Below are 22952 nucleotides of genomic sequence, written 5' to 3' on the forward strand. Positions count from 1 at the left end.
TTTTTTTTAAAGATTTGTTTATTTATTCATAGAGACACAGAGAGAGAGAGAGAGGCAGAGGGAGAAGTGGGCTCCATGCAGGAAGCCTGACGTGGGACTCGATCCTGGGTCTCCAGGATCACGTCCTAGACTGCAGGCGGCACTAAACTGCTGCGCCACCGGGGCTGCCCAATTATAGTATTTTTTTAAAAACCTTTTTTAGGGGAGGGAGGAGGGAAAAAAAATCAAACTTTTTAGTGGTTGCTCTGAAGTTTGCAGTATGCATTTGTAACCTATCCAGGTACACATTGAAGTAACACTATACTGCTTCACAGGTAGTACAAGTACCTACACAGTATTTTCAGTTTGTCCTTTCTATTTCTTATAACCTTACAGTCATTCATAAGCTATACTTACAGCATATTGTTGCTATTAGTTTTTGAAAACATTGTTATCTCTTAGATCAATTAAGTATAAGAAAATGAAGTAAACTGAAGATTATCTTATTTTATCTTTATTTTATCTTTATTTCTTCTCTAATGTGCTTTCTTTAAGTAGTTCTGAGTTTCTGACCTATATCATTTTCCCTTTGTTTGCAGAACTTTTTACCAGTTTATAGCTCTGATTTTATTTATACCTTCTCTTTTGGGTTGAAAAAGGAATTCTTTACCACCCACTGGCAGAATACATGAGAGATTCCTTTTATGATGTCTCTTTAAATCACAAATAATGTATTTTATATATGGGGAGTAATTAAATAGGCTAATAAATAAAACTTATTTTGACCCCCAAAAGGCAATTCTCTTCCCTTAAGTTTTACTAATTAATTTATGTAAAAAATTTGATTGGTTTTAAGGTGGTTTAAGACATTTCCTCTCAAAATTTAAAAATTTTGGTTAATATGCATTTTTCAAATGTTACAGAGCTTCTTAACTGTGCTAACCTATGCATAAAGAATGATGGGGAATAGAAAAATAAACAAACATTGTGTTTTTCCTCAGCATATAGCCTGGTAAGAAGGATAAGAAATATACTTAAATAGATGTAACATAGTTCAAAGTGTATTAAGTTCAGTTGAAGAGTTTATGGGATCTGAGAAAGGGGATATGGGAGCAGAGAGATATTTAGGGGAGCACACATGTGGCTTTGTGGTAGAGATGACTTTTGGGTGGACTTTGAAGATGGCTATAATTTTCACAAAGCGGGGCAGGTTTCTGTAGGAAACAGTTCTCTAAGTACAAAGTCTAGGAGTAGGAAAACCCAGGGCTTAAGAATAGAAAGCTATTTACCTTGGCTTAAGGAAGTTGCAAAAGGTTTGCCTAGTAACTGAGGTCTATCTGAGATATTTTTGTTTGGCCTGTAAAGCTAGAAAAAGTTTTCTTATATGTATGAATATTTTTAGTTGGATATTAGTCCTACTACTTCCTGTTACCTTATACCTTGGCCAGCTTTTAATGCATATATATTACTAGCCTGGAGCTGGAGGCATTTGGAGGCATTTGTAAGTTGACTTACAGAGGCATAGAGTAAGAGGGGCAGATTTGGAAGTTGGGGGCCGCCTGGGTGGCTCAGTTGGTTAAGTGTCTGCCTTTGGTTCAGCTCAGGTCATGATCCCTGGGTGCTGGGATCGAGCTCCACATTAGGCTGTCTGCTGGACAAGGGAGTCTGCTTCTCCCTCTCTCTCTGCCTCTCCCTCTGCCTGCTGCTCCCCCTGCTTGTGCACGTGCCTCCCCCCCCCCCCCCCCCCCATCAAGTAAATAAATTTTTTCTTTTTTAAAGGAAGTTGGAACAGTAGGTTTGGGACCATTTTATAGAGGTCATTGAATGTCATTGTAAGATATTTGTATTTTGTTCCCTGACTGGTACAGAGCTAGTAAGAGTTCCTCAGCAAAAGAAGGACATGGTTAGGGATGCCTGAGTGGCTCAGAGGTTGAGTGTCTGCCTTCGGCTCAGGGTGTGATCCCAGTCTAGGGATTGAGTCCCGCATTGGGCCACTTGTGAGGAGCCTGCTTCTCCCTCTGTCTGTGTCTCTGCCTCTCTTTCTATGTCTCTCATGAATAAATAAAGTCTTAAAAAAAAGAAGGATATGGTTAGAACTTGAAATAAGAATATTACTCCTTTTTTTCTAAGTAGGCTTCACGTCCATTGTGGGGCTTGAACTCAGATCAAGAGTCACATGCTCTACGAACCAGGTATTCCAAATATTACTGCTTGATGATGTGATGGTATGGTGAAGGATGGATTAGCGTTGGAAAAGATTGTTAGATATAGTTTAGTAAAGAAATCATGGGACTTTGAACTAAGACAGTGGTGGATGGGGTAGGGTAGCAAATTGAGCAGATGGTGGGACACATTTGAACGTTTAGAATCTATAGAACTTGGTAAATGTTTCTATGTGGGGGAGTAACTTGATTTTAAGAACATGCAAAAGTGAAAGGCCTAATAGATGCCATTATCAGAGATGGTAAAGCCAGAAATAGGTATAAGTTTAAGAGAATATAGGGCATGGAAATGTTGACTTGTTCCTAATAAAATATGGGGATTTCTCTATAATTCTGATAGCAAGCTTGGCCAATTTATGATATGATTATTTTGCTTCAGATGATTAAGAAATATGAAATATACCTGGCCTTGTAAAAACCTTTATTTTGGTATTCTTACTAAAATGGAAATTGAGAAAGGTATATAACCTTTGAAATTATTTTTATAATCTGATTAGATTCACTTAATTGATGAAACAGCAAAGACTTATAAAATGTTAATTTTAGTTGTCACTGACAGCTAGCTTACCTCCCCCTTTTCCCTCTCTCTTCCTTTTTCCCGAGTTCTTTGGTTCTGCCTGATGTTTCTGGATTTAGTTTGTTCTTATAGTGAGTCACAGTCTTTTGTATGGTCTATATATGCATGTTTCTGTCGTCTGATGGTGAACTTGATCAGAAAAAAAGATGAGAGGGGATCCCTGGGTGGCTCAGCGGTTTAGCGCCTGCCTTTGGCCCAGGGCGTGATCCTATAGTCCCGGGATCAAGTCCCACGTCCGGCTCCCTGCATGGAGCCTGTTTCTCCCTCTGCCTGTGTCTCTGCTTCTCTCTCTCTCTGTCTCTGTGGGTCTCTCATGAATAAATAAATAAAATCTTTAAAAAAAAAAAAGATGAGAGAAATTACTTTTTATAAGCCTCCCTAAAACTCTGCCGTTATGATTCCTTTATGCCACTTTGCCTTTAACTCCTGTTTCAAGGGTTCCACCACCAGCTTTACATTTGAAGATTTGTTATAAGGACTCACAGTTTATTAATGGTTTTGGTTTATTGGGACAGATAGGATACACAACAGGACCAGCAAGGGAAAAGGATACATCAGGCAGAGTCTGGAGGAATCCAGGTGGAGGCTTCCAACATTTTCCTTTCATAGGGTGGATTGAATGGAACGTGCTTCCTCTATCAGTGTAACACACGTGCAGTGTTTCTGGTCAGGGAATCCTGCTTTAAGATTCAAAATCCAGGATTTTGGTTGGGGGCTGGTCATGTAGGGTTCTCAGCCTGTGTAATTAGCTCCAGCTACTGAAATTCTAGACTCTCAGAAGGAAAATGGGTGTTTGCCATTATCATTTTGTTTACAATCCAGGCAAGCTGGTACAGTGTCCCAAGTGGATAAAACAGCCTTAATCAACACAAGAAACATTGTTAAAGCCAAGGGCTAGTCTTTACAAGCAGCCCCTTCTAAAAATTGCTGCAGCAGACTTGCTAGGTTAACTCTCCTGCAAAATTCCCGTTCCTCTTTTCCCAATTCCAGCCTGCCGTAAGTTTCTGACTCACTTAAATGCCATTCTAACCCTTCTTATAGCTTAGTTTTGTATGAGATCTTAAATTTTTACTTTTCTTTCTGATTGTGGCCTGAGTCAAGGTCCTCAAATATTAGAATGTAGATCTTTAGTGCTTTGTACCTTCAGTGGTATTGATGACATAGTAATACTGTTTGTTTTTAAAATGAGTGCTCCTTTCTTGGTTCTGGGGTTTCAGTTCTTTTTACTCTGTTATACATCTTGGATATATTAATTTTCTGCAGTATGGTTTAAGGTATAGGACAGAAAAAGAAGAGATAAAACTTTCTTCTCCATTATTGAAGTACTCATAAGAGCCTTGTAAGTAAGGTAAGTATTATCAACTGTTTTTACAGATGACAAAATTGAGGCTTAGGATGGTTTCAGGTAACTTGCTTCAGGGTAGCACAGCTTGCAAGTGGCAAAGATGGACTTTCTTTTAACAGCCTATTGAAATATGATTTACATCCTATAAAACTCATTTACATAAGGATACAACTCTTTGATTTTTAGTAAATTTATAGAGTCATACATTCATTCTCACAATCTAGTTTGAGAATATTTTCAATACACAAAAAAGAAACTTTGTGTCCATTTGAGGGCAATGCTGGCTCTGACTCTCAATCTTTAGCAACCATTTATCTGCTCTCTGTCTCTATAGATTGGTATTTTCTAGAAATTTCATATAAATGGAATCATATGAAATGTCTTTTGTATCTGTCCCTTTTCACTTAGCATACTGTTTTTGAGGTTCATCCATGTTGTAGTTGTATCAGTAGTTCATTGGGACGCCTGGGTAGCTCAGTGGTTGAGCATCTGCCTTCAGCTCAGGGCGTGATCCTGGGGTTTGGGGATCAAGTCCTGCATCAGGTTCCTGGCAGGGAGCCTGCTCCTCCCTCTGCCTATGTCTCTGCCTCTCTTTGTGTGTTTCTCATGAATAAATAAATAATAAAATCTTAAAAAAATAGTTCATTCCTTTTTATTGCCAAATAGTTATTACATTATATGAATACATCCTGTTTTATTTAATCTCTTCACCAGTTAATGGACATTTAGATCACTTCCATTTTTGGCTATTAGGAATAATGTTATAGACATTCTTGTACAAGTCTTTATGTGAACATATATTTTCATTTCTCTTGAATGTTTTAACTCTTTCAGAAACTGCCAACCTATTTTCCAAAGTGATGGCACCATTTTATATTCAGCCAGCAAAGTATGAGGGTTCTAGTTTCTTCCCATTCTGGCCAATACCTGTTATTGTCAGTCTTTTTTATTATAGCCATTCTGATAGATGTGTAGTGTAACCTCAATTGGCATTAATTTGCATCTTTCCAGTGACTCATGATGTTAAGCAACTTTTCAGTGTGGTTATTAGTCATTTGTATGTCTTCTTTTGTGAAATGTCTGTTCATATATCTTGCCCTAGTTTAATTTGATAATTTGTCTTTTTCTGAGCTGTAAAAGATTTTACATATTCTAGATACAGGTTACTTTGCTCTCTTGAAGAGCAAAAGTTTTTGATGAATTCATTTTTATCATTTTTTTCTCTTTTGTGGATTTTGCTTTTGGTATCATATTTATGAAATCTTTGCCTCATTCAGGGTCACAGAGATTTTCTCTTCTTGAACAGGAATCAGCAAACTACAGTTTGCAGACCACATCTGCCCACAACTTGTTATTATAAAGGTTTTATTGGAACATAACCATCCATACTCACTCACTTACATATTGTCCATGGCTGCTTACTCTTTACAGTGATAGTTGAGTGGTTATGGAGATTGTATGGCCCTGAAAACCTCAAATATTTACTTTATGGACCCTTTAAAAAGATTGTTGCTGACCCCTGTTCCAGAAGTGTTATTATTTTAGTTCTTATAGTTATATCGATTACCCAATTTGAGTTAATTCTTGTGTATAGTATGAGGTAAAGGTCTAAGTTCACTTTTTTTTTAAGTTCACTTTTTTTAATATGGATATGCAATTATTATCCAGTGCCATTTATTGATAACAATATCCTGTAAGTAATGAGTCATTTTCCTTTTGCTGCTTTTAAAATTTTCTTTGTCTTTGTTTTCCATCAGTTTCATTACAGTATATCTAGATGGGGATCTCTGTGCTTATTGTACTTTGGGTAATTGAGTCTCTGGGAAATGTAGAGTAATGTCTTTCATGAAATTTGGGACATTTTCAGCCATCATTTCTTCTGCTTCTTTTACTGTAACTTTTTTTTTTTGACTCCTATTGTATGCATCCTACTATGTTTGATGTTGTCTACAAGTCTCTAGTGCTCTGTTCATTTTTCTTCAATCCTTTTTTCCCCTTTCTACAGGTCAGATGATTTATTTTATCTTTAATTCCACTGATTGTAATATGGAATCTGCTTTTCAGACTATCTAGTAAATTTTAAATTTCATTTGTTGTACTTTTCAACTCTAAAATTTCCATTTAGTTCTCTTTAGTTCTCTTTAATAGCTTGCATTTCTTTGTTAATATTTACTACTTACTTAGTCATTGCCATATTTTAACTTTTTAAAGCATAATTTCCTTGAATTTTTTGAACATATTTATAATAATTGTTTTAAAGTCTTTGCTAAATCTGGTCCCACATGGTTACAGCTTCTACTAGCTACTCCCCCACCCCCCTTTTTTTCCCCTGAGAATGTGTCACACTTTCCTGTTTTCTGTGGCTCATAATTTTTTCTTGAAACTGGACTTTTTTTTATCTTGTATTATAGCAACTTGGTTCTGATTTTATCAAAATTTTCTGCAGATGGTAGTGGCGGTTGTTTCATTCATTCACTTTTTTTTTTTTAAAGTAACTTTGTTGTCCTTGTCTACAGAATTTCTCTCTCCCAAAATTGTGGCTACTGATGTATTTCTTCAACTTTTAAAAATTTCTTATAATTTGACTTTCTAGAGTTCACCTCTATGTTCACATTGCTTAGTGCTTAGCTAATGATTGGTTGGATGTTGTGATTGAATACCTTAAGTCTGTAAAGCTTTCATCCTCCGCTGGTGAATTGAGTATAGTTTGGGGAGCATATTAAAAATTTGGGCCCTTTTCTAGCTTGCCTCCTTTCCTTTCTGTTAGGTGTTCTCAGGTCTCCCTGTTTGTGCATGGGGATTTCCAGTCAGCCTGGGATGTGTGACATGTTGGTCTCTCTCACGTCTCCACTTTCCCTTGGGCATGCTTTCACACAGAATTAGCTGGCATTCTGGGGGAGCTTGGGACCTTATGGGTTTCCCCTGCACATATGTGCTTGCTACGTTCTAGTCAGATGGGATTATATGGAGAACATCAATACTCTGCTCAGAATATGTGAATTTATCCAGTCACTTTGTGGCTCTCTCCTTTCCAAAATCTCTCTTAAATTTCTAGGTAGTGCTCAGGTTATGGCTTGCCTCCACTGGTACTATAATCTCAGGCTGCAGGAGCTACAGGTTTTTCTGGTTCCTGCTGGGTGTGAATTTTCTGCTCACTGCTCCAAATCAAAGTTAGCCCTCTTCAGCAATGAAGCTCCTGGTTTTCACAGCCAACCTTACCATGTTGGTAGAATGAAGGCAGCTCTTGGTAAAATGCCAGACTTCTGCTCTTCCAAAGAAGTTCAGTTATTTTACATGACCAAACTATTCTTGTGTTTTTTTTTTGTCTTTGGTTAATTTCTAGAGCACAAAATGGGGTTTGGTGGGAAAGTTTTAGATTTGTTTTTTGAGGGTGAGATTTTGTACTCCATGACTAGGAAAGACCAGCCTGACAACTTGAATTCTAAAACCTAGGAATATTAATTTCAAAGCCCAATTGCTCTTTTTTCTAATTCATACTTTGTGGAAATATAGAACAAGTAAAAAAAAAAATTTTTTTTTTTTTTTTTTTTTTTAGAAATGACGAGGTAGATGGATAAATCTTGATTCAAAGCTTAGATTTCTAAGCAGTATGAGTCTTTTACCTTGGTATAGATAGATTTGCAAGCTGAGGCTAAGGGTAAGTGAATGGTTTGGTGGCTCTGTGGAATAGTAGACATGTATTATTTCTTGACAGCAAGCCAACAGTTGTTGACAAAGTACTTTCCCAGTAGCATTTCTCACTTCATAACAGTTTTAGAAAATAGATATTGCAATTATGATTGTTTTATAGTTAAGGAAACATTTTTAGGTTAGTAATTTACCTACCCTTTTAACTTTTATTATATGATGGAGATGATACCTGAACCTATTTCTTCTGACTTCTTGGTTTTTATACTCTATATAACTGCATCCCTACCATGCATAATTATTTATAGACTCTTTGATGATCCTAGTTTATTTATTTATATAGTACTTGAAGTTAGAACAAATCATAACAATCTTCTTGAGTTTTTACTAGAGCTCAAATTCTTTCCTTTCAAATGATAATCACTCTTAACTTATTGTAGAGCCCCTATTCATTCATGCAGTTGTTAAGCAAACTGGTGAAAGAGAGAAAGAGATATTCCATGGCAGCTTCCTCTGCCAGCTTCCTCTTTTTTTCTTACTCCATAGATGCAGATTCTGCCCAAGAAGCCCCTGCATTGCAGAGGGACTGGAGATCTGTATGATCTGTTTATTTCGCAATTGACAAGGGTAAGGGGGTCCTTATGGGGGAGGCGCTCGGGTGCCCTGAATTGAGCTTTATGAAGCTGGGCTAACACATATTTTGGGAATAAACTTAAAATTAGTATTTTTAAAAACCCTTTTATGAATTCTGTTTGTCCTACATCAGTTAAGTGTCAGGTTATCATATTAAAAAGCATTTATTATAATGGTTATTTTTTTTTTTAAAGTCCTGTTCAGAACAAGTCAGACAAACATGATTCACGCTTCTAAAATTCCAATCTGGGATCATTTAGAATGTAAATTATATTGAATATATGTAAGTAAAATTTCACTACAATGAAAAATTTAAAAGGTTTTGGATGAACGTCTGTTTCTATAGCCCATCATAGTTATTCTTTATTAATCTGCTCTGTTCCTTTTCCATAAATCTGTCAATCTGAAGAGTGAAAAAGGGACTTGTGGATATGTCATAAACATTGTGGGTGGGTGTGGTGTCTTTTTCTTGCTGCTAGAAATTAATACCTACTTCCTTGAAGTCTACATCCACCCTAGATGTCAGTGAAATTTGAGTTGTATTTTCAGACTGTCTTGTATCTGTTTATTAGTATAGGTACAAGGTGCAGTTGGTGTATCTTACGGGAGCCAAGATTAAGTTTTGTGGGTCTCATTTGGCAGGTTTATAAAAGTGCCAGAAGTGGTGGTATTTATAACAGGATAGGATTAAAATATTAAGGAAGAGTTTAATGCTCTTTTAAAATTGCAGAAAGATTGGGCAGATGATTGTAGCTTTGATGGGTAGTTGAGAAGACTTGATTTGGTGATGGTCTGATGGGCTTAATTTTATTTTGAAGATATTATTATACCTGGTAGTAAATTAGCTTTGTTTATCTAAAGAACTATTGTACATTTCTGTAATTTGAATAGATATTTTTAATATTCTGTATCTCTCTTATTTTTAAATGGTCTTCTTTAAACATTTAATTTATAGACTAAAAAATTCAACAGTATGTATCTTTCCCTTACCATTATTAATAAATGTTCCACTTTTTAGTGCCAACACATTGGAAAACTATTTTTATTCTTATACTTCTTAAATGACTTTTTTTTTTTTTTTTCTGTTTTCTTTAAGCCATAAGGATGAGTTTACCATTATTCCTGTACTGGTTGGAGCTCTGAGTGAGTCAAAAGAACAGGAATTCGGAAAACTCTTCAGTAAATATCTAGCGGATCCTAGTAATCTCTTTGTGGTTTCTTCTGATTTCTGCCATTGGGGTAAGTTCTAGATTTTAACATATCATGATAGATACTATATACTTGTGGTTAATGGTATCTTTTCACTCTAAGCTCTGATTTTCAGTTCTTTACCATTTTCCTTGGAGAGTTTTACTTTTAGCTGCAATGTTTAAAAGTGAATAAAAAAGTCTTTAAAAAAGGATCAGATTATTATAGTAGATTATGGATACATTTCCAAAGGCGACTGGTATAATTGGATTCACACTGTGAGGGCATCCTTGCTTTAGCTACTTACATTAGTGGGAGTTAAGATCTTTTAACCCCTATTTCCAGGTTGAGTTGTGTGGTAGATTCTCGGAAGTTAGTTTTTGGTAGGTAAAACCAATGTTCTTCTTTAGAAGGTAGAAGAGCACTGTGTGCTATGCCAGTCCTTTTCCACATTTCTTTTTCTGTAATTAGTGTTTTTTCTTTCTATTTTTCCTTTGGTGCTTAATTTTTGCCATCAGTTTAGAGGTACCCTCCAAAGAGTGTAACATGTTGGCTGTTAGCATTGTGGTTTTCACTGGTAATGGCTAATACGAGTAAGAACTCTTATGTGATTTGTGTTATTATTGTGAATAAAAAAAGTAAGGAGACTTCACAGTGAATAAATCATAAAAAGACATTTGTGGATGCCTCTTTCAGTAAGTTTTATTTTTTGAATCTTTGAATACAGTTTGCTATCCTTTATCCATTGCTGTTCTGGATGGAGTATTTCTGATTCCTATTCCTTTTAGGACCTCTCTCATTGGCCTGAGGATGCCAGTTATCTGTTCATCCTTTAGTTATTTCTTTTATTATAGAGAAAACATAAGGCACAAGTCTGTACATTTTAAGATAGAGTACTTGAATTGCCAGAAAAACATCCTCTGTGAGATACAGGGACCCCTGGCTTTTATGTCTTAAGCATTGATTATCAAATCTGGCTCACTATTTTTCTGGCCTCATTAGGCTGGTATTTTCTCTTACCTTGCTCTCTGAGTGGCTTTGAGATCATTTTTAAGAGAGCCATCCTCCCTTATAGATACGTATTTTGGTTTAAGGCACTAATTTCTCATCTGGGGCTGATTGTCTTATGAGGGGGCATTTGGAAATGCCTGGAGACATTTTTGGTCATTACCTTGGGATGGGCGTGGGAAGCAGGGAGGCTTTAGGCATCAATTTAGTGGAGTACAGAAAAGCTGCCAAATAAACATCCTTCAGTACACAGAACAGCCTTCCTCATCAAAGAATTATCCTGCCCAAAACACGTAGTGCTAAGGTTGGGAAGTCCTGGTTTAGGCTGTGCTACCTTACCTGAGAGACTTTCGTTTCTTTAATAATCAGTTCTGTTGGCTAGTTGGTTTGCTACCTTTGGCAGAAGTTATTTTTTATGGATTTTAAGTATATTACTTAGATCTGAGGATTAGATAGATGCTTTGAAATTCTGATGTTTAGTCGTAGTTGATCTTAAAAACTAAGGAGTATCATTATTGAAAAAAGGATATTTTTCTTAGTGTTGTGAATTTGTGTTGATAATAAAACATGTCCATATGTCTTAGAAATTAAAAATTCTTGAAGTGTGTGTCCTCTTCACTTTCAAGGCTCCCATGAATCACTTTAAATTACTTTTATGATCTAGAGAATTAGTTCCCCTGATATTGTTCTTTAGAATCTGGTTGGTATCATGTGCAATCACAGTATAAATCCACACAAAAATCAGTAGATGCTTTTCTCTTAAATCATTCTTTTTACCTCATTAATGAATTCTAAAGCAAACAAGCTCTAGTCCACTACTGTAAATATTGAGAGAGAAAGATGAATTTTTATATTCTACCTAGATTCTTAGAAAATTATTTAGGCCATTTGATCTCCAGTGTTCTAGAAAATTCTGGTGTTTAAATTTGTAAGCTAGGATTTCCTGGTGATAACTACAGATGATAACTCAAAATTTCCAAAGGTTGGTAGATGTTAGTTATGAGAATTATCCAGAGATTAAATATATATTTACATTTGGTCGTTAAGTAATAGAACTTTTCCAAGTGTTTATTTTTTTTAGTATCACTAACAATACTCATAAAGTGCTTAGTTTGTATTTTTGGAAAGCACTGTACTAATTCTTATTAGGAAATTTGATAAAGATCTGGGGATAAGTGGAAGGTACTTATAGATACTATTAGATACTATTCCAAGATTGGTAGTTCCCCTTCTACAATAGTAACGTCATTCTTGTAAAGTAAGATTCATTTTGTATTTTATATGCCTAGTTGAATTAATATGAATCTTTGGCTAGTTATGGGTTAAAATGTCTTAGAAATTTTCATATTTCTCAAATTACGTGCTCTGGTGGCTTTGGTCATCTTTTCTAAATTAATGAATGATATACATCCATTTCAAAAATCTAGCTTTTTCTTGTGAGGATATTTCTTAATGTTTTTTTTCTTCTTCTTCTTCTGTTTTTTTTTTTTTGTTGTTGTTGTTGTTGTTTGTTTTTGTGGGTTTTTTTTGGTTTTGTTTTTTTTTGTAAAGATGCTGTATAGATTGATTTTACCATATCAAAGTAATATTAACCCTGAATTCTAAATAATTTCACAGGAAGGATTTAGTTCCTTAAATACTCAGAGATCTTAAAAGTTCCATTGAGTTAAACTGTCAACACACTATTACATTTGTAATAGCTAAGTTTTGAAGAAAAATTGCTTAATTGATTATAGTACAGTTGACAAATTACTCAGATACATACAGAGGAATTTTGTTTTTGTTGAATAGAGTACTGGCAGTGACAGCATTTTTCATTTCTAGTCATTGTTTCTATTATGTCCAGCTTCTGTTTAAAATAAAGCAAGAGATTTGGTGATAGAGACAGTTGGGAGACCTATTATGTGATTGGAAGGGTTTTGCCTAGTTGATTTTACTTGTTAGCCAATGTCTATTACAAGAGTGACTTTTTTTGTGTGTATGCTTTGCTTTAAAGATGTTCAGCTTTCAGATCCCATTTAAATTTTTTGTGGACTTGAAAAAGACATTAGAGAAAAAGTAGAAAGACTAAAACATTCTCAAATTTTCTTTTTGGGTGGGAAAAGCCAAGGGAGAGTGGGGACCTAGATTCTATTATGCTCTTTCTGTCCCTTATTTGAATCCCCTACTCCCCCCAGAAAAAAACCTTCACCATTTCAATTTCTGCCTTTTATTCTATCCTTAGTCTAATCCACATGAAAATTCATTAGTCAGCCCAAAAGGGTGATGTTTCCTAGTAACAGTTCATGATCCTACCTCATTTCACCCTTCCCACTACTACCAGGGATTGTGGCATAAATGAAAGACATTTGCTGCTAATATTTTATTTTTACTATGGTTAGGTTATGTTATCACTACTTTTTCTGATCAAGTTTCTTGTCATATAAGATAGCTGCATATAAGAGAATTTTGACTGGGCCTAATTTAGTTTTTCTAATTGGTAGAATTTTCATTCTGTTTTCCTAACTTTCATTTTTGCTCTTATTCGTACATATAATATACTGCTAATATTTGTACTTTCTTGATCTCCCTGAAATTTATATTTTCAAATTTAGATTATTGACAGCTTTCATTAACATAATTTCTAATTAACTTCTAAGAAGTTTCTAAATGAAACTGGATCTAACAGAAATTGGTTTTTTTAAAAGTCGATTCATTCTATTTAATTTTCCTTTTATGGTGGTTTTAAGTGCAAATTGACTTCAGTAAATTTACTTGGTAAATGTTAATGATAAATTATTTTATTAAAAATATGAATAAAGTTTATTATACTCACTTTAGCAATTTTGGATTTTTACATATAAAGTGATATTTGTCTAGATTTACATAATTTCTATAAGTATGTGTCACCTATCAAAAGTGGCATTCCTCAGAATATTTATAAATTTATATCTTTATTCAGATTTCTAGTTTAATATACATTAACAAGAGATTATACAGTCTGCTCTTTTTCCTTTCTGTTGTTAGTCTCTTAGATACTAGGGTACTACTATTTTCTAAATAATTTAAATTGATTTCAGTGTAACTTAGCTGATTTCTGAAATACATCTTATCCAAGCTTTCATATTTGTCTTCTCAAATTTTATACATACTAATTTCACCTATTTAAGGTTTTGATCTTTTGCATGTTGGAGGGTAGGTTATTATTATTTTTTTAACCTTATAATTGAGACTTTAGAATGAAAGGACTATAGTTTTTCACAATTTCAATTATGAACGTCCCTAGTTTGGGTCCTTAGTAGAGAGCGACTTGATAATCTATCTCACAGGTTGTTGTGAGGGTTAAGTTAAATCATTGAAAATGTTGTAACCTATAAACCTAAAGTGATGAAGTGAATGTGTAACAGTACAGTTTTTCCTGGACGTATGTCTGGAAGTCTGTTTTGTTCACTCATCTTTTGGGGGCTCTGTTGATGAACTTTCCAAGCTCACTGTTTATTTCTGCAATCTAGTGTATGGCTTCATGCTGAGGTATTTGATATTTGTTTACTTTGTGTTTGGAGGTACTAAACAGTAGTGTTGGTTCTTGTACCATTCATTGTTGTGTGTCCTCATTAGTTGACTGTCGTGTGTCACACAGACATCCCTGGAGCTTACTCTCCGCACTCTGTGAATCCACTCATGAATCACCAGTCACCTTTGGAGATGGGGAAAATTACTTACCTGTATTTCTTTTTCTCAGAAAGCGTGCTCTGGAATGGATTCACAAATGAGCTACCCTCCTTCCCTCAAAGAGTAAGGTTTCTGCTTTACAGGATTTTTTTTTCTTGGGTTATTTTTCCTCTCATCTTTTGAATTTGAAAAGAACTGAGGGAAGGCACCTGAAGAAACTACTGACATACTCACTAGGGGAGCTCCAAAGCTTATGCTGCCCTAGGGGCAGTGTCAATGGCTCTTAAAGCTAGAAAGCTCATACTTGGAGTTGAAACAGGGGCTCAGAGAATCCATTTTCCCAGTGTACCTTCTGAAAGGATGAGTTTCAGGTAAGTAATTTTCTCTTACTACGTGATATGCTTTATTCATACTTATGAAAGTATACAAGTCCAGTTCTCCAGGTACATAGGCAACTGTATTTCCTCAGTTTAGATGCATAAGCTTTACTGAATGTTAGACACATTATAAAACAAAATGTCTGCTCGTGAATTACATAAAAATCATAATATATTTTAAATCAACAGTAAATATTTGATTAAAGGTGCATTTACGGACAATGTATTATGCTAGTATTGTCATTTCTTTCGTTTCTCATTAAATAAAATCTTGATAAACTTTTTAAAAATAATTAGATACAAAAGATTTTTCTTTGCATTCAAATTCCAAGAGATGTGTAACTAAAGTTGCGTGTGCGTGTGTGTGCGCATGCACACATCCCCCCTCATCCTCCCCCCTCCCACCACACATATAGGTTAGGATGATGAAAACTATTTACTTTGGATTAGATGCTTTCTTATATGTATATTGACCAGAATGAATTTCTCAAATAATTTTTAAATGCTTATACAATTTTTTAAGATTATTCTAAGACAGTTTGAGCTGTTAAAGTCAGATATTTTTTCAGTGTAGTAGCTATATGTAGTGCGGATTTAGCTACTTAACTGATATATTTTTTAGAGCTCATAAAATATTTCTACTAGATTCTTCAACTACAAAATGCAAGGTAGCTACCTAAGGAGTAGCAAGTGGTAGATAGCAAAATGTTAAACATTTAGTCATTTTTTTCCTGTGCATTTTGCCATTCTTTTTCAATCACATGTTGATTTAGTATTTTAAAATATTCAAGACATTTTATGTATTTTTCTCTTACTTCAGAAGTAATTTTTAAGTGAAAATGACATTGAAAATGGCCCATATGAACAAGGCAGCATTTCCAAATATAGTTAGGCTTTTCACCTGTGATTAAGCCAGGTTTGACCAACTTCAGTTATTTGAAACAATAGCTCTGAACTTGGAAATAAGCAGAAAACACTTTTGAGTAGCAGATGGTTATCAAAAAGTAACATGCATTTTTCTCTCCACCTGAACAGTAGCAGTTTTTGGATTAGATAGTTATGTTCCAGTCACAGGGATTATTGACATCTAAAACTGACAGCTATCTCCTGAAGCAAGTAAAACAGAATGTGTTAGTATAAACCTGAAGTAATTCAGGTTCAAAGAATATTCATCTTCATTGCTTCCAAGAGTATTACTACAGTTGACAGTGAAAAGTTTCTTGTCTAAGGTTATCCATTTAATTGTTCATTCATTTCACAAAAGATTTGGGACAATTCTATCAAAAGAACTTTGAAATAGAAGTAGAAAATTAGTACATATGAATTGAATCTGTAAAGTTACTGCAACAGGCTTTAGATTTGACTTTGAGCCGTCTGATAGCCAGTGGCAAATGGGAAAAATAGGGTCAGTTTATATAGTTCTTACTATTAGGTAGGAGTAAGTGTATACATTATGTAAAGAAAAACAAAACTATACCTAACTCTAAATTTTGAAAGAAATGTCTCATAAGTTATTTAACATAGGGACATTGAATGATGAATTGTCACTCTTTAAGAATGTTTTTAGTGCAAGGACTGTAATGGATCACATAGTTATGGCAAGATGTAGTAATCCTCAATGTTTACCAAAAAGGTTGTTACATTCAGAAAGCAGATAATTGTCTCAGAACCTTATTGCTTGATTCTAGGATATCATGAATTACAAGATGTAATACTGATTTAATAGAAACTCTTGAGGGAAAGTAAGAACTGCTACATGAGTAATTTGTACATATTAATGTATGTGAAAAGTTAAAATGTGAAAAAGAAAATACAGTATATTCTAGAAAGATGACCATCAAAGACATCAACGTCAACAAGTAAAGGAAGTATTGAGAATGGTTATGTGTTTTTTTCAAAAAAAGAGCATCAAAAAAAAAAAAGCATCAAAAGAGTTTTATTATTTTGCATTGCTCATCATTTATGATTTTTTTTAGTAAAATAAAACATAAAAATCATAATTATCCTGCCAAAGGAACCCATCTTCTCAGGTGTGAGGATGATAATTATATATGTGAACTTTGCTCTAAAAATGAAGCACAAGACACAGAGTGTGTGCATACATGACTGGTATAGTCTCATCCCTTTAAAATGCATTTTGGTGAACCTTTAAAAATAACTAATATAAAAGTAATGAGTTCTTAGAAATATAGGCATCACAGAAATACAAGTGTAGATGTATCTGAAATACAACATGAACGGTGGAATAACATACCACAATTATTTAATAATGAATATGTTTAACTTTTGGTTTTTATATGACTGTAGCAGGAAGCAAAGTTTATTACCTGAGCCTTTTGTTTTCTCTCTTCTTTTCAAGCTTCTTCCAGTTTACCCGCTCTGTTTCTTGGAGAAGAGCTAAACTTATTGAATGTTCTGTGCTTGTACTCTTATTGAGATTTTATTGTCAGAGTAGGACTATTTATTGTACTTAATCTATTGTACTTAATCCTTTTGTGCCTCCTATTTTAAGGCACTTGTATTGATTATTTTTCAAGTAGAGAGTTTTGCAAGGATGAGAAATTTTTTTATTGAGGTCATAAAAATCACAGAAGCCACATATATCTCTGACCTGCACTTTTTTATTTCTGTAATAGAGACCAAATCTTTGCATTTATGCAGCAAAAGCTAAACTTTCATTGATTTGTTAAATTGAGATAGTTTTCTTAAACCAAGCTTCCTTGAATCATATTCTTTTGGGTTTACCTTCTATTATAGACAGATATGATATGTTTAACAATGCTTCTAACTTTTAAGCTGTTTTGTTTCCTTAGTCTTTTGTATTGCTCGTGACTTTAAGGTTCTACAGTTTGAAGTAGTTTTTAACATCATAAAACACTGGTGATATATCATTTCCTTATTACCTTCCCAAATACGCCTTTTATTTTTATGTACAAGGGCTCTTGGGAATGATTCTCTCAGAGGCTTAAGCTGTGCTTTGCCTTCCATGAGAACTGAAATTATTTGGTAAGCGCTTGCTTTCTTTTTAGCTTCTAATTTTTCCCTATTTTATTTTGTACATGATATTTGTTTCAAGGTCAAAGGTTCCGTTACAGTTACTATGATGAATCCCAGGGGGAGATTTATAGATCCATTGAACATCTAGATAAAATGGTAAGTCTTTCAGGTGTGGGGTTTTAATGCTCTAAGGTGTTTTCTTTAATTTCAGATTAGTGATTCAAGACTTAATATGTGAAATATACAGTGGACTAATAATTCTTTCCCTCTCTTTAAATGTGCAAAATAGAGTTTACAGTCATATAAATATTGATCATAAAAATAACCCCTTTTCTATTAGTTGAAACTTCCTTTATCTTCATTTTATTTGATTAATGAGATTAAGAAAAATTAGATACAGGTTTTAGATGCTATTTGGGGGAGTGTCTAAGGTTTAGGGATGACAGGATACTAATGCCATTATTTACTTTTAAGCAGAAACAGTGGTAGCAAATTCTAAGTTTGTTTTATTATCTAATTATATTTCTTGGCCATTTGAGTTTTCTTAAATAGTGTTTCATTTTGTTGTTTTAAATATAGAATTTAAAAATATGATTATGTTCTTATCTGGCCCAGGAGTATAGTAGACATTGATCCTGCTGTCATTTTCCTTAAAGTAGTATGGAAGTCATAGTACTTATGTTCATATTTAAGAAGTCATACAAATCATCTTGGTTTTTCTTTTCTTTTTTCTTTTTTTACTTATAAACAGAATATTAAATATAGCAGATATATAACTAATTGGCTCTGACCTTTGACAGATCATCTCATTCTCTAGTCCTCAATTTGTCATCTCTAAGATGAGAGATTTGGAATAGGTGGTCTCTAAATTGTCTTTAAACCCTGTCAGACTTTATGTCTGTGATCTGTTGAAATCAACTTTACCACTGTTTGAAAGCTTTTTGGCATACATACAAGAATATTTAGTCTGAAGTATCTGAAGTACATAAAATATTTTAGTAAGGAATCTGGATTTAAAACTATAGGTAGGTTATACCTTGTATATTTTAATAAAAGCCAAATGGAATGAATGGAAATTTAGTTACTTAGGAGATTTTCTTATATTTAGATATTATTGTATTTAAATTTATCTTATTACTTTAATCCAATTAAAGCCAGTTACGGCCTAATACACTTTTACCTTTGGAATTTTGTTTGGACTTAATTTACTGACTTTTCTTTTGGCTTTATGATGTTTTCATGTCAGACATTTAATTCTTTTCTGGCTTCTAGTTATGATCTTATTTTTCTGAGACTTGGTTCTCAGTTGCCTCAGGAAACTTTTCCGGTTATGTCATCATTTATTTTCTTCATGTAGTAAGTGATTAATGGGTGTCTCCTGTGTGTCTGGTACTGTGTGAAATACTAAAGATGTTGAGAAGAGAAAACACTGTCTCTCACTTAGTGCAATCATTGAACAGACTTAGAAGCTATTCCGACATAAAGATATAAGAGACACTCGGGACGTATGCTCTCCTTATTATGCTGTGAGAGTGACATAGATGATCCTTGCTTAGGATTTTGACTCTTTTTATACTTGATTGTCTCATGTTGTGGCTTTGCTCAGTTTCACCTTCCCAACCAGGCACACTGACTACCCTGTTTAATGTGCATCAGAGATTCCACCCTTTCAGCATTCTCAATCCACTTTATCCTGCTGCAGTATTTCTTTCAACAAACTAAATATTCTACTTATTTATTATAGTTTTGTTAGTCAGGAAATTTATCTTATTCTTTGATATACCCAAAGTGCTTAGAATAATGATTAGAACATTACTAGATGCTCAGATATTTTTCAGGTGAATGAAATAATGAATATAATCTTCCTATATACATATTCAAGTAAAAACCCTACCTATAATATGAGAAAGAAATAAACAGAAAATAATTTATGATAAAATAGTATATTTTTAATGATATATTTTTAATGATTTAATGATATAATACCAACTATATTAGAAGACACTATGAAGTAGTTAGATGCTTACACATTGTATAATTCATATAACAGCTATCCAGTGGATCCCTGGGTGGCTCAGCAGTTTAGTTCCTGCCTTTGGCCCAGGGCGCGATCCTGGAGTCCCAGGATCGAGTCCCATGTCGGGCTCCTGGCATGGAGCCTGCTTCTCCTTCCTCCTGTGTCTCTGCCTCTCTCTCCCTCTCTTTCTATGCCTATCATTCATAAATAAATAAATAAATAAATAAATAAATAAATAAATAAATCTTAAAAAAAAATCTTTAAAAAATACAGCTATCCAAACCTAAACATCTTTTTTTTTTTAAAAAAAAAAATATTTGTGACTCATATTACTAAGGTGTATTGTTGGGTGACTTGATTTTTTAAAATGGTGAACAATTCTTAGTAAAATTGTAAACTAAACAAAGGGTAGCCTTCCCTCACTTTATATGATATGGCAATTCCTGGGAAATCTGTATATTAAAACCATGCAAAACTTCTTAGTATTTATATATAAAAGTAGAGTTTCACCTCTGTGGACATGTCAAGAGTGTTATAGGATGAGAACAATGATTTATGTGTGTGACTGTCTTGTATTATAGGACAGTTAACATCCCTGGACACCACCCACCAAATCCCCCAGTAGCATCTTCTAATTACTGAGACAAACAAAAATGTGCCCACAATTTTTCATCATAACTCTGTGGTGAACAGTTGTTCTATGGCTTTATCCTACTTAAGTTTTCTTCTCAGTATTAATTACTGTGTGACTTATTATTTGTTGATTTGTTTGGTGATAACCTCCCCTATTAGATTACAAGCTTCATGAAGTCAGGATCTTTGTCCATTTTGTATCAGCTTTTTACCAGGTACTCAATATATATAGTTGCTGAGTGAATCAATGAATAAATGGATGGGGGGTAGTGATGAGAAATGAAGGTAGAGAATCTAGAACAAACTCTTCATTTAAAAAAATTTTTTAAGGTTTTTTTTTTTTTTAATTTATTTGAGAGAGAGGAGTGAGAGAGCATGAGCAGGGCAGAGGGAGAGGGAGAAGCAGACTCCCCACTGAGCAGGGAGCCCGAAGAGGGGCTTGATTCTGGGACCTTGAGATCATGACCTGAGCTGAATGAAGGCAGATGCTTAACCAACTGAACCACCCAGGTGTCCTTAGAACATACTGTTTAAAGGATATTAAATAGGAAAGTGATAAAATCAGATTGTATTTGAATAGATCATATAGCTGCATTGTAGCAGGTGGGTTGGAGGGAGGCCAGAGGAGAAATGAGTAAACCAGTTTGGTAATTCAGGTAATTTAGACAGTAGATGGGATGGTGATGGTGGAAGAGAGGGACAGAGTGGATATATTCAGTAATGTAAGAGACAAACTGATGAAGGGACTTGGAGATTGATTGAACTTGCTGGGGAAGGAAGTATCAAAGATAACTCCTAAATGTCTTGCTTAGGCTCCTGGTTGGGTGTTGGTACTATTCACTTAGGTTTATAAGAAGATAAGACTGATGTTTTTGGAGGTAGGGAAACCATAAATCCTATTAGGGATATTCTATATTTGCTGTTGCCTTTAAAATACCCAAGTGGAGATGTCAGGTAGGCACTTGGATTTTTACTTTGTCAGTTATTTTTGAGTGCACTTACAGTCCTAAGCACCATTGGAGATAATGGCAGTAAACAAACACACTTGTTCTCACAGGACTTTTATTTAACAGGAGGAGATACATTTTTTTTTTTAAAGGTAAGGGTATATATAAGTTAGTTTCCAAAAGTGATGTGTGCTGTACAGAAAATATTGAAAGGGTTTTGAAATAGTAAATGATTGGTGGTTGAGTGATTGGAGAAAGACTTCCCTGAGGAGAAACGTTAAACTGAGATAAAGATGATAAGGAGCAAACCAAGTAAAGATCAGAGGAAAAGAGCATTCTGGAAAGAAGGAACTGCCTGTGCAAAGTCCTGATGGGAAAGAGGCTGGTGGGTGGAGAAAAAAATGAAGGGCCAGTGTTGCAGGAGTACAGTAGATAAGAGTAAGAATAGTATAAACTATGGCCAGAGAGGGATAAGCAGGGATCAGATAATGTAGGGCTTTATATTCCAGGGTAAGAAATTTATTTATATAAGTACAAAGGGAAGTGAAATGATGTAGTTACATTATTTTAAAGGTCAGTCTGGTGGTTGTGTAGAGAATGGATTCTACAGAAGTCTCAGGAATAGTAATAACAATGGGCGTGGGCAGTAGTTTAGTGGGGAGATGATAGCAACTTGGACTGTTAGTCCAAGTGGATGGCATTAGTGGATGTGAAAAGAAGTTTGTAGATTTGATTGAGATCACTTTGAGAAGTATTTTCAAAAGGTCTTTGCTAAGGAATTGACTATAGTGTTTTGAAACCTGGAGAAGTCTGGAGTAAGTTTGAGAGTTCTAACAGGTAATTAGAGACAGGGTAGAGAGGAGATTGTCTGCCATAGTAATCCTTAAACTTATCTTTACAATTTCAGTCACCCGTGGAACTTTTTCAAAATAGACTGGCACATATGTGCCCCTGGAGATCACCTTCTGGTAGTATGGAAAGAGTCCCCAAATCTCTTTGTTCCTAAATTCTCTTTGTAGATAAATTTGAACTGTCCTGCTATGGCCACAATCTGTTGAATAGAACAAATTTCCTCTTTATCTCTCTTCTCTCGTTTTCTATTCAGCTCTTTAAATCATTTGTCAACTTTAATTAGGCAGCATTTAATTTTGCACATGTAGGAATTTGTAAATCCATGAATTGATGCTTTTAGCACAGAGAGATGTTTTCTCTACAACATTAGTTTACCTGGTACTCTGAAGTCACTGAACATGATGGTATCCTTTAGGCCTCTTTAGAACTGTGGTCACATTTAAACAGTTTAGTATTATTTATCATTCTACGTGTTATGTATAAACATCCATACTTAACTATCCTTTTAGCCTTTCTTCTAATTCTATATTGATTGTTAGCTTATATTAAGAGGAGTAACTTTATTTATCTCTCTTGAGATACATTATCAGACAGAGATAGACCTTGGCTTCTTACTTTGAGGAAGAGCAAAAAGGGCAACAATTATCCATTGGCATGATTCTCATGATTCTCCTACAATTATTGCCCTTTCTGGTGGCTTCTAAGTCTTTGAAATTATAAATTTTTGTTCAAAAAATGAACAAAGAACCAGTAAGTTTAAGATTGACTTCTAAATCTGCATCTGACAACCTTACTTTAGATGTCCAAAATAACCAGGTCATAATTTTTAAATTTTTATTTAAATGTCTGGAATATAATTTCAGAACATTGAGTATTTG

General features: G+C 34.4%; 1 protein-coding gene across 6 annotated transcripts in view; it reads left to right on the top strand.

Moving 5' to 3' along the window:
• The window catches only part of MEMO1 (mediator of cell motility 1), a 123983-nt gene that overhangs the window by 89046 nt on the left and 11985 nt on the right, over nt 1-22952 (top strand). For 4 of the 6 annotated variants that reach the window (XM_072767374.1, XM_072767373.1, XM_026016045.2 and 1 more), the window contains 2 exons: nt 9501-9643; nt 17705-17781. In XM_072767374.1, the coding sequence (XP_072623475.1) occupies nt 9501-9643; nt 17705-17781 (220 nt within the window). Of the gene's footprint in view, nt 1-9500; nt 9644-14321; nt 14623-17704; nt 17782-22952 lie in introns of all 6 variants that reach the window. The other 2 variants (XR_012003183.1, XR_012003184.1) reach the window with 2 other exon arrangements.

This window comes from Vulpes vulpes, chromosome 8, assembly GCF_048418805.1.
Source record: "Vulpes vulpes isolate BD-2025 chromosome 8, VulVul3, whole genome shotgun sequence".
NCBI classification, from domain to species: domain Eukaryota; kingdom Metazoa; phylum Chordata; class Mammalia; order Carnivora; family Canidae; genus Vulpes; species Vulpes vulpes.